Genomic DNA, 12,757 nt, shown 5'->3' with positions numbered 1-12,757 from the left:
TAGATTAACTTGCTAGGTTAGCTTGCTAAATTACCTGCTAACTCTGTGTCTGTGTGTGTCTCCATTAGGCTGGTGGTTTGTGAGCACCGCAGAGGAGCAGGGCTGGGTCCCCGCCACGTATCTGAACTCCCACAGCGGAACCCGAGACGACCTCGACCTAGGGGCCTCCAAGGCTGGGGAAGGTAAGACACTTAAGTGTTACGAGGAAGAAACACACACACACACACACACACACACACACACACACACACACACACACACACACACACACACACACACACACACACACACACACACGCGCGCGCACACACGCACACACACACAGCTTATCATGGGTTATGGTAAAAATACTTGCACACACACACACACATATTTCCATCTCGGACAAAATACAACAGAACCACCCAAGGGCTACCACACTATCTGTCTGTTAGCAGTGGCTAGGCCCACTCCCCTGCCCCACTCTCCGGTGAACAGCCTACTGATTCAGACGAGCTTAAGTCAATACAGACAGGAAGAGGGCCAGGAGCCATGGGGGCCACAGACGTCCACAGAGGTGTGTTTAGCAGAACGGGGCTCTACAGTGAAGGCAATGTACGCCGCCGAGATTGGACCCTCCGCAATGGATGAAACATAAAGCCAAACACGCACATACACACACACACACCTATCATTGAAGCACACACTCACACCTATTGTGGGCTGTCACCTGTCAACAGTAGAGAGTTATTAACACAATGGGGTTTAATCACTGTGGCATCACTTTGGATCAATCAGCAATTACAGGAGCTTTGAAATAGCAGATTAAAGGCTATGGCAGAGTTACGCCATTCATTCACCATTCAGAAGAGGATTCAACAAGTCAAAAAATGACTGAACGTCTATAAAACAAAGTCACACATTAATGAGCGGCTAGGGGTTAGACAGCTTGCCACGCGATTACCCAGCCCCTTCGTAACAATACCTTTCAGATGAAAAAATATCCTTTGTTATGTTGTTTATGTTTTCTTGGAATCAGAGCAAGTCTGCAAGTCCCCAAATCCCATACAGGAAACGCCTTATACATAAATGATGAATATTCCAATAAATGCTCACATAGGTCACACAAGCGTCAAGATTTCCCCCAGGTGGCCGGGTGTCATCGTGCTTGAACCCATTTCACATTCCCTCCGTATTATTGCACAATTAACGTTGACGGATTCTTAACGCACACAGGCAAACTACATCGCATCATAAATTCACACAAACAGCCGGAATCGTTGTTCGATGTTTACTGCTGCGAGTTAGTCCTATTTCAGTTTTGACAGGTTAGTGCTTTAAGTGCGACAGCATACACATTCAGACACGAAATGTAGGCGCCACGCTTGTTAACTGGGGCAAAAGCGATGATGTTGCACATCGCTAATGAATGTAATTTACAATCACTTCAGTCAGAGAGACAACTTTACGCTGTTGCGCTTTCTGCACTTGGTTAAAGGGGAGCCCACATCTCTTTTAGTATTGTATATCTTCAGGGCGGGAAAGTGCAGCGGAATACATTACTGTAATGGCTTGACAGTTTTACAATGCGATGAATACCTTTCACCCACCCTGTTTGGACTTCCAAAACCCTTATTTACTACTTGAATATTTCTTAATGCATGCCTACCAAATATGCACTTGCATACCGCAGAGGCCACACAAATATGCTCACGTGTACAAAACCATGTGTGTGTGCACACGCACACAAAGTGGTGCATTTTTCGCAGACACAGATAGCTGGCAGATGGTTGTCGTAGAGACAACCAGTCAGTGTACATAGTGTTTATTGGCCCGGTCAGGCTAAAGAATGTCTCACCACCAATCAGTGCATTGCTGTCAATTCCACAGCCTCTAGCAGTCAACTCACTAACTCTGTTGCAGAGAAATTAGATTTAGAGATATTGGGATATTATTGTAACTGTAATGTCACTATATATTATATATTTGGTGCTTTCTAAAGGATGGTTTGACTGGTTCTTGAATGAAATGTGCTCTTAAGTTAAATGTATAAAGTTAAATGTGTATCCCTATAGTGCATTGATTTTTTTAGGAGAGTGGATTAAAACAGTGTTTTGTCTCCCCTGGTTTGGTTGGTTGGGTCTAAATTATTAAAAATGATTTGGCATTTTGATTTAGAGTTAAACTTGTTTCTTCCATGTCTGCTTTTTGACAGCTAGTATCCACCAGTCAATGTTTTTTTATAATAACCAGGTTTTATTTTTTATTTTAAACACATTTGGAAGCATATTTCCTAGAGTTAGTACAAATGTCAGATGTTTCTAGATTGTTGCCAATTTCTCATTTCTCATTTTGAGACCATGTCAAGATCCAGCGAATAACATGCACACACACACACACACACACACACACACACACACACACACACACACACACACACACACACACACACACACACACACACACACACACACACACACACACACACAGGACTGAACTCTTAAGCCGTCTCGAGCTGCAATGTGCGCCCCAGATGTTGGTAAACAACAATGCTAATTATATGCCATGGAGAGAGAAGGAGGCTCAGGTTGTTTCAACACTTCCTTCCTGGTATCATCCAACCATTCATCTCATCTGTCCTCACTCACCGTCACCTTGTGGTCTTTTTAGATGTTCCCACATGTCACTAATAACACCCTTTAACAGTTCCATCCATGTTTTGTGTTTGCAAATGTTTGTTTTTTGCTTCCCAACCCCCAACCCATGTTCGTACCCCATGGTGTGCTCTATGTGTTTGTGTGTCTAAATAACACCTCACTCATCCCTCTGTCAGTTACTAAGCGACGCAAGTCTCACCTTAAGAGGCTGGACCGGCGCTGGACTTTGGGTGGTGTCATCAGCAGGCAGCAAAGTCGAGGTGACACCAGACTTGATTCTGCACCTCCTCCTCCCTCTCTTCACCCATTCCACCTCATCTACCCTTCCCTCCCCCGGCCTAGCTGCCGTCCTTATCTTACCTCCATCCTTCCCTCCCGCTCCCCTTCTTCCTTCGTGCTACCTCCCTATTCTCCTCCTCTGATCCCCTCCCTGCCTCCACCTCCCCTTCCACCTCTTCTCTCCCTTCCTCCACCTCCGATCTCATCCCTCTCCCCCTCTTCCTCACCTTCCTCCCTCCATGACCCTTTACCTCCTCCTCCTCCTCCTCCTCCTCCCCCTCCATCTCCCCTTCTCTTCCTCATCACCCCCCCCCCCCCCAACATAAAAACCTCCCCTCTCCATCATGCAGTGTGGTCTCCCACATCATACGCCTGATGTGGCTGCGTTATGTTGTTTGGTCCTGTTCTCCATGCTGTCTTTAAGTCACGCTGTTATCACGACCCGCAGCCCACTACTCACAATAATAACCACTAACTGACACTAAAGTCATTTGAAAGTGAAAGCGAAACTCAATGCTACAATTATGTAAATCGACCTCACATTAAATCAGAAGATTTCTCTATGCAAGTACTGCATCTTATTATTATTGAGTATAATTTGCCTGGACCGATATTTTCCAAATTATTTAAGGAATGGATCTCAACCGCCCATCAGAAGTTGTGCAGTAATAGGGCTTGGAATAGTGAATGGTATATTTAGCAACTTTGCTTTGCTTCCAAGGGGCAACTGTAAAGGTGGGTACCTTTCTCTATTCTATGACGTTGCCATATGAGTCGGTTTGTAAACAACAAAGAAACAACTTTTTACCCATAATTCCTCTAAATCATACTTTTTCTTTTTTATAACAATGTTTCAGTTGGACAGCAGTCAGAGGAATGAGCACTAGGGCTGTTTAAGTTTAGTTTGTGCTTTGAGACACTTTCCACCAAGCAGCTCTGGGAGGCCTTTTTTCCACACGAGGAACATAATCCTGCTTCACAAAAAATAAAAATGACCAACATCGTGCTGGCTCATCAAAATAAATCAGCTCACAGTAAAAAGTACACAATGGGTTTTGGGGAAAATATCTTGATTTAGAAATGCCATGTCTACCACTGTCATTGTGGTTGTTGAAAATAGGTTCAGGACAGCTTGCTCAGTAAAAGGAAATGCTCCAAACAAGCGTCCAGAAGCATTCAGAGACAGAAACCTAAACAAACAGGAAATGTCCTCATGCACTCATTTGTTTGCAGGACCATATGTACATATTAGAACTGGTGCAAAATAAATGTAGTTCTCTCTCCTATAACAATCCAAAGTATCAGTTCAGTATACTACATTGATATACAATGCCAAAGGAAAGAAAAGGTATTTTTAAATTACAGTATTGATTTCTGCTGCTCAGCCCAGTGGCTAGTTGTGTACAGTTCAGTTTCTTCTCCAATTTCTTCAAACAGACTGCAGAATGTCTGTTTATGTTGAGACCCCTGCTCTAAAATGGCAGGAAACTGTCTCCAAATGTGCCCCATGGCCTCTTGGGAAGTCACAAATAAACATGGGGTTTAGGGTCCATTTTACCTTATCCCAAGGGGTCTTGCTTGCTGTGCACACAGCACAGAAATTAAGAAAGAAATACATATTTTATCGTAGGAAATTACAATTTTTTGATTATTATCAGGTTTTTCCATTATTGGGCGCATAATCATAATGTCGACACCAAAGAGACAGTTAATAAAGAAAGCGTAAAATAAAGTAATCTTTGATGGAATTGATTTTGGATGCAATATGGTCCCTTGGCCAGCGGATGGCGGTACGTTGTATGCTTACTAGAAGCCAACCAATCAGACCCATTGATAAGAATGGTCTTTGGCTGGCTAGCACAGACGAAGAACGTCCTGACAAATCGTGTTATGTAATCTCCACATTGGACCTGCTGGTTTTTATACATTCAATTGACCAGTCTGTCTCGTACTGCTGAGACGACTGGCGGTGACAAGTGGATCTGGTTTCCTTTTGCAGCCAAGCGTAAAATCCCAAAGCCTAAACTACATCCCAGCCTACTTTATTTTTAAAGGATGTCTACAAGAATTCCAAAAAAAAAAGAAAGCTTTACAAACAATATAGAATCACAACATATAAAACCTACCAACAACTAAGCCATTGTGTAAAGTAAACCGTTGCTATAAACGCATAATTAACCACACAAGTATCCTCGATAATGTGCCTACCGGTAGATAGATCTCGTGAGCAAACAGTATAGGTGAGCAAACAGAATATAATCTGCGGGCATTAGACATTTACATTTGCTATTTTTCAAAGCATAAATTAGATAGAGAGACAAGAGGTGAATGATGGAGAAGGGGAGGAAGTGAGGGCGGGTTCAGATAGCATTCCTTTGTGTTAAGAGTCACTTTTGTGTTTGTGCTTTAAAGAAGAAAAAAAAGTTTCAATGACTTCAGATTCTTAAACACCTGACCCATGAGTAGCTATTAAAGATTTATGTTGGCTTTTATAATTTAGTTAGTTTGGCACCAGGAACCTGATCAGAATTGATCAGTCAAGTACCACTGCAATTGCCTGGTCCTTCCAATGTTGTAATACAATATTTATTTTCTATACCAGTTTTGTTATTGGGGTTTATTTATTTAAGCGTAATACATATTTGTGTTTATCAAATGCTTATAAATAACCAGAAAATTCCTAGATATCTGTCAAATAAGGTAAAACAGACATTGCCTTTACTTTACGAAGACAAATCATGTGTAGTAACCCCGGCAAAGGCCCAATCTGAGCCAGGGAAAACCCTGATTAAATATACTATATATGTATGTTTTCTTCTTTATGAATAAGTTTCTTCCTGCCTGCGAGCTGTGTCCTAACATCCCTTGCCTCTTCCCCTCTGGACTGCCACCAGAGGAGAGCTATGTCACAGTACAGCCCTACACCAGCGAGGGCAAGGACGAGATCGCCTTCGAGAAGGGAGTGATCGTGGAGGTCATCCAGAAGAACCTGGAGGGATGGTGGTTTATCAGGTAACCTTCAGGCACTCAAGACATCTGAGGCCTGGAAAATGTCTCCCTTATCCACTACCAACACACTTCATTCATTACCGGTGTGTAGCACCCACCTTGGGGATGCACACCAGCTAATTTGCACCATACTGCATACCACAAATACTGGCCATTCCAGCTGAGAAATTAAGAATAAAACGATCCAATCAGAGACCATGGGTAGGGTCTTGTGGTGCTGATTAGTGCCATGGGATCTTTTGTGACCACAGGGATCAATCAGGACATCGGTTTAAAGTCGGTTTAAAGTCTCATCCAACAAGAGTCCCCGTCTCTGTCCTGGGGCTTCGGGGATATGACATAAGCCAGAGGGATAAGCACCCAATGACTCAGTCAGTCTCTCTCCCTCCTCAAGGTACCAGGATAAGGAAGGCTGGGCCCCGGCCTCCTACCTGAAAAAGGTGAAGGAAGACTTCACCTCTCAGCGCAAGAAGTCGACGGCGAGCCCCGTCGAGATCATCGGCAACATCATGGAGATCAGCAACCTCCTGAACAACAAGAAGCCGCTGAGCGAGAAGGACACCGTGCCGCCGCCCTCCCTCCCTGAGGAGAGCCCCATGTTGGCGCGGAGGCAGATCAGCCTGCCACTGCCCTGCACGGAGCCCGTTGCCAATGTGACAGGTGTCACCGCCACCACCGCATGCCCCACCATGCCACCCCCGCCGTTGCTGGAGGCTAAAAGCAAGGCGGAGCCGTCCTCGCCCCCTCAACCCGCCTCACCGGCCGTCGCGCGCATCGCCCCTCATCGGGTGGAGATCGGTACGTCCTTAACACTTTTGATACAATTTTTATTTATTTTTTTTATCATGGATTTTATTTACCTCAGTAAAAAGGTTCTGGTTCAAACCGCAAAGTCTGCAGCTCACCTGTAGGCATAAGACCGAACCTCCACCTGCGACATAATGACATGTATCTAAAGTCACTGTAGGTTATTTTGGATAAAGGCTCTGCTAAAAAGGACTTTGTAGGATGATTAGATATTGTATCGTAGGATGGGCTGCAGGGTTGTTTCAGGACTTGAAATCTGTACTCATGCCAATGTCATTTGTTCCGCTTTGATTATTCCTCAGTTTTACATCAAAGCCTCTTTGCATAATAGTGTCTGCTAAATGCCAACACGTTAATTTAATGTAAATTCATTCAAATTCCACAAAATGTGTCTGATCCTTTTTGTGTTTTTGTTTATAAGGATCTCCAGTTCTGAGGCAAAAACCTCCTCCTCGAAGAGACACAACTCTGGTAAATGTTTATATTTCCACTTATACTAACTCACTTATCCGACCACATTTCCGCACAAAAGTATGTCTAAAGTCCCACATTTTTGTGTACACAGGGATTTCAATTGCCATGCCCTCCAGAGCCCCCTACAGTCGAAGCCGAGTACTATACCATTGCGGAATTCCAGTCATGTATATCAGATGGTATAAGCTTCAATGGGGGACAGAAAGCAGAGGTAAGATACTGTAGTAGGGCTGTCAAAATTGCTCAAAAATGACATTCGAATGTTCGTTTGGAAAAAAATCACGAATTCGAACTATTCGAATATCTGGTTGCCTATTTTACGCAGTTGCCGTCAATATGTCAATAATGCGACAAAACCATGGTTCAAATTAGTGGGATATATATCTATCTATCCTATAAACAGCCCAGTAACGTGGAGGCCTAATCATGAAAAGCCACAACTTTGTATCGCTTGCATTTCACCACCACACCTGCAAGCGAGCAAACTATAGTAATCTGAAGAAGACGCCCGCTTCTGAATGTTACAAAGTATGCTAGTGGTAACGTTCCTTGCTTTGCTTACCATTTATCGAGAAGGCCTATTAAAATCGATAAAGAAAAAAATGCATGTCGCCTACGTCTTCCACCATGCTAGCGAAAGGGCCAGCACTACGCACCGTTCGGATTCATGAAAAAAAAGCTGTCTCGGACTTTGCCGAGAACATTGCGTTATAGCAGCTTTCACCAGCCAGACTACTAGCTCCCTGAGCTCTACTTCGGATGCTTATTGAATGGCATAGCCGAGCTGGAATACCTATATCCAAGTACGGAAACCCTGAGGGGATAAAATACATTCGCTCTTCACAATACTAGTCTGTTACACTTGTACCGCGGGAGTGTTTTTTCACATTCGAATATTATGAGGGACATCGCGAACAGACAGAGGCTCATTCACAAAGCAGATAGAGGCGCTTGTACCGCGGGAGTGTTTTTTCACATTCGAATATTAATTTTCACGTTCGAATTCGCGTTTTTGGATACATTTCGAACGAATATTCGAACTTCGAATATTCGTTGACAGCCCTATACTGTAGTATTAAAAAATACACTTAAAAAATGTAATGCATTAATATATTTGTAGTTCTGGTGCACCTGTGACTGGCTGAACATGAATCTTTGTTTTGATTTGGAACTGAAGTCACATAAATAAATGTACTTAAGTTTGTTTTACATACCTGTAACGTTATTGTCTATGAAAATACATAGCAGAAGCGAAGTCAACAGGTTTCCCAACGAATCTCTCCTATCACAAAGGCAAAAACATTGTGAACATCCCCTACATAGATAAGCCGTAACTAGTTATGCTAATGTGACCGTTATATTGATTAATTATGTTCGTCTTTAGCTATTCACGCTAATTAGCAAAACAAATGTAAATGTAAACTATCTATATTTAACAGATTACGCAAGTCGTGAAAATACCTCCATTAGTTCAGTATCTCATACTGAGAAAAATTCGCTTCGAACCTCAGCGCTAGAAGAGGTAGACAAAAGCAATAGATCCGAGAACAAGGAAAATAATGAAGGATTTGGATGAAATACAGTTATTCATTTGGTGTTTTGTCGATTTATCCAAAGAAATGTACAAGTTAGGCTGCTGACAAGAATCATAGCAGATATAAATTGAACGTTTGCATTTTGTAAAATACACAACAATAGAAACTAATTGGCATGTCATTTTTAAATTTGCTCCATATAGTCAAAATCATTTACCCCTAATGGCTAGTAAGAAAATAATGCAAAAACATGATAATAATCTATTGCCTACTTTTGCCTACTCCAGGTTATTGAGAAGAACTCTGGTGGGTGGTGGTATGTGCAGATAGGAGAGCGTGAAGGCTGGGCTCCTTGCTCCTACATCGACAAGCGCAAGAAGCCTAACCTGAACCGCCGCACCAGCACACTGACCCGGCCCAAAGTCCCGCCCCCGGCCCCGCCCGTTAAGAAGCAGGACTCTGTGGAGACCCCCGGCAGCCCTGGGTCGGAGGCCCCAGAGTCCCCGGTCTCGGCAGGACGGCCCGTCTACGAAGAGCCAGAATACGACGTCCCCGCCATCGGCGACCTGGACATGGAGTCTGAGTTTGAGTTCCTGCGGGGTGGTGGGTCGCTGGTGGACTGTAAGAGCGAGGACCTGAACCAGTCGTCTTCCAAACCCAGTCCGGCGTCCTCGCCGCACAGCTCCTCGTCCAAGCTGGGCGAGTCTTTTGAGGACTGTAACGACGCAGACGGCGACGGAGAGTGCATCTACGAGAATGAGGGCTTCAGGCCGTTCCGGAGAGAGACCCCGGAGAGACAGTGCAGCAGGGAGCCCGCCAAGAGCCCTCCGCCCGTCGTCGCCGTGGACACTGCCCGATCGGCGTGCTCCAGCAAACCCCCGGGCAAGGCCCCCCCCACCGTGAACAAGCTCAAGATCGACCTGAACAACAGCCTCTCATTTTCAGCCAAAGCTGAGGAGTCACCCAGCAGCCCTAAATCCCCTTCCTCCGGATCCACCCCAGACCTCTCCCAGCAGTCCAGACCCCCAAGAGACCAGGAGGACCAGAGTAAGTCTGGTTCATCCGGCAAGTGGGCCTGCAAACCAAAGCCGGTGGTGAGGCCTAAACCTCACCTCGCCAAGGCCTCCAGCGCCGACAAGATGGACATCAGCACCCTGAGGAGACAGCTGCGCCCCACGGGGCAGCTCAAAAACGGCTGCAAGGCCTCCAAGGGAGAGGACTCCGAGACGGCGTCGGTCATCTCCTCTGAGGACTCCTTCTCCTCCCAGAGCACCTCGGACCTCTCGTCCACCCACTCCAAGAGCAGCCGCGGGGGGGACTTCGAGCCGGAGGGCTGCTCCGCCAGCGGCAGCCGGTACCGCACCACCGACCCGTACGAGAAGGTCCAGGACACGGAGATCAGCTTCCCGGCCGGGGCGGAGGTGGAGGTGGTGGAGAAGCAGGAGAGCGGCTGGTGGTACGTCCGCTTGGGCGACGCCGAGGGCTGGGCGCCCACCTACTACCTGGAGCCCGTCGGGGCGCAGGACGACGCGGCCGGCTCCGAGTCGGACGGCGGCCCGTCCACCAAGTCCCCGGGCAGCATCAGCAAGTCCAACAGCCTGGAGAAGAACGAGCAGCGCGTGCAGGCACTCAACAACATCAACCAGAGCCTCAAGCGCGCCACCCCCCCCATCCCCAGCAAGCCCCCCGGCGGCTTCTCCAAGCCCGGCGGCTTCTTCAACGGCTTCTCTGCTTTCAAGCACCAGAGCGGCGGAGGCGGCACCAAGCAGCAGCAGGTGGTACGGCCTCAGTCCGTCTACATCTCGGCGCCCATGGCCCTTTTAACGGACGTGCCGGGCGGCGCCCACCTCTCGGGCAGCCCGCGACTGCGCCGCAACGAGTCCCTCAGCGCGGCCGACCCGCCGCGCTCCAGCCCGACGGTGAGGCGCCACGCCTCCTTCGGACCCGTGCCGACACACAGCGCCAGTTCCGTGGCAAAGACGACCATGCCCGGCAGGAACCGATCGGGCACGGGCAGCGCCGAGTCCCTGGGCCAGAAGAACGCGACGTCGTCCCCCTCCACCATCCCCGTGTCCACGGTGAGACCCAAGCCCCACATCATCCACAACAACCTGCAGCGGGAGTTGTACCTCTCCATCGCCGATTACCACGGTGACGAGGAGACCATGGGCTTCCCGGAGGGCACCAGTCTGGAGGTGTTGGAGCGGAACCCCAACGGGTGGTGGTACTGCAAGGTGCTGGACAGTGGCCGACCCCGGAAAGGGTGGGTGCCTTCCAATTACCTCGAGAAAAAACACTAGTTTCCCCCCCCCCCCTCTCACAGTGTGGAGAGATGGCGACACATCTGTACATGCTTGTAAAAAAACGTTTACACAGAGACTTTATTTTGTCAGTTATAAAGAACTGAACATCTGCCGAGATTTGGAAACTTAACAGGTACATCCTCTCATCAGGCTTTAAGACCAAATCATGACAAGAAATCATGATCAAGACTTCTTCAAATAAAAAAAAGCATTGGCTTTACTTTGCTCTTCTTCAATTGTTACATGCAACATGAAAGACTGAATTTAAATTCATGTGTTCAATTTATTAACATTCTGGTTAATATTGTTTTATATTTTTACATTTTCAAGCATATAAAGTTATGCATGTTTAAAATGCTTTCAGTATATTGACAATGCCAAAGGCTGGTAAGCTTTTCTACTTTTCGATTGATGAAGAAAACAACCAAAAACGATGTTTGCGAACCCTCTGTCACCGTCGTATTGTTTTGTTGCATGGCTTGTTTCTTATTTTGATATTTTACCCATTTCATGCTCTTAAAGTATTACTTTGTCTAATAAGAAAAAAGTATTGTCTTTCTTATTTAAACATGTACCACCAAATCTCTGATGCAATCCAAATAACCCCTCGTTAATAATTTCATTTTTATGGTGCGATTTTAGCAATTGATGACATTTTTATTACCTCCCTTTTTTAAACAGCTGACAATATTTATGAACACTTTGTAAAATAAACAATAAAGAAAAAGGATTTTAGTGGTATGAACAACTACCTTGTGCCGGGATAGGAGTCTCATTATTTTATGAAGTCATTTGAGGCCAAATTGTAAATTAAAAAAATAATGAATCAAGCATAATCTCGATTGCCTTTTCAGTTTCTGCTGGGCAGTAAAATTGACTTCAGCTTTAAGTTACAGACGCTCATTAATGTTTTATAATAACTGTGAACAACGATGATAACCGTGCCAAATTAAGTAAATAAATGCACTTCAATGCACATAATCATTGGCTCAGTCTTATTTATTATAAGTTGTATCTTCGTTCTTTCTATTGTTTTCCCATCGTGTCATCAGTGAGATTTATTGTGCTTCAGAACAATTTTCTATGAAAACGTTCTCATTCAGAAATTAGGTAGTTGTTATTATAACTTCAAACCCTCATATGCCATTTGTCTAAGTAAGTACTAAATAATACGTAGCCTACCTATAATATTGCCACCAGGCGAGCAATATATTGAAGCTGTCCGGCTAACAAGTAGGCCTACTTCTTATAGCCTCTGGAGGGCAGCATTACTTAGCACTTTAACAGCCTAATCACAGCTTTGGAATAACGTTAATTATCGCTTTTATTTTACTATTTTGTAATTTATCAGACACTTTTATGAGATTTACAGTGAAGAACATGTCCAGTGAATATCTAGAAAACAGATATTTGGTTTTTGAGATGTAGGCTATTGAAGTGTCCAAACCATGTATCTGTATTCTGACATATTGTCAGAAATGGATCCGATACAGCAGGGGTCTCAAACTCAACTTACCTGGGGGCCGCTGGAGGTAGAGTCTGGGTCAGGCTGGCCGCATCAAGTATTCCACAGAAAAAAGGAGCACAACTGACCCAATCTAAGTTAATGATCGGGCTATAATTAGATAACTTTGGCTATGTAATCGCTGACAAAAGGGGAAAATTCCTAGTCGTTGGTGGAAACCAGGACATTTTAGCGTCCTTTGGCTTTTGT

The 12,757-nt window shown here is 45.3% G+C and overlaps 1 protein-coding gene across 3 annotated transcripts in view; it reads left to right on the top strand.

Moving 5' to 3' along the window:
* LOC115559768 (SH3 and PX domain-containing protein 2A) overlaps positions 1-12,024 on the top strand; it is a 46,924-nt gene extending 34,900 nt beyond the window's left edge. For 2 of the 3 annotated variants that reach the window (XM_030378832.1, XM_030378833.1), the window contains 6 exons: positions 69-182; positions 5,810-5,927; positions 6,319-6,722; positions 7,153-7,202; positions 7,297-7,416; positions 9,028-12,024. In XM_030378832.1, coding sequence (XP_030234692.1) covers positions 69-182; positions 5,810-5,927; positions 6,319-6,722; positions 7,153-7,202; positions 7,297-7,416; positions 9,028-11,040 — 2,819 coding nt within the window. In that variant the 3' untranslated portion in view covers positions 11,041-12,024. Of the gene's footprint in view, positions 1-68; positions 183-2,812; positions 2,897-5,809; positions 5,928-6,318; positions 6,723-7,152; positions 7,203-7,296; positions 7,417-9,027 lie in introns of all 3 variants that reach the window. The other variant, XM_030378831.1, reaches the window with a different exon arrangement.
* The last annotated feature ends 733 nt before the right edge of the window (positions 12,025-12,757 follow it).

This window comes from Gadus morhua, chromosome 15 (assembly GCF_902167405.1).
Source record: "Gadus morhua chromosome 15, gadMor3.0, whole genome shotgun sequence".
Taxonomy (NCBI): Eukaryota; Metazoa; Chordata; class Actinopteri; order Gadiformes; family Gadidae; genus Gadus; species Gadus morhua.
This window is presented reverse-complemented; position numbering and strand designations above follow the sequence as displayed.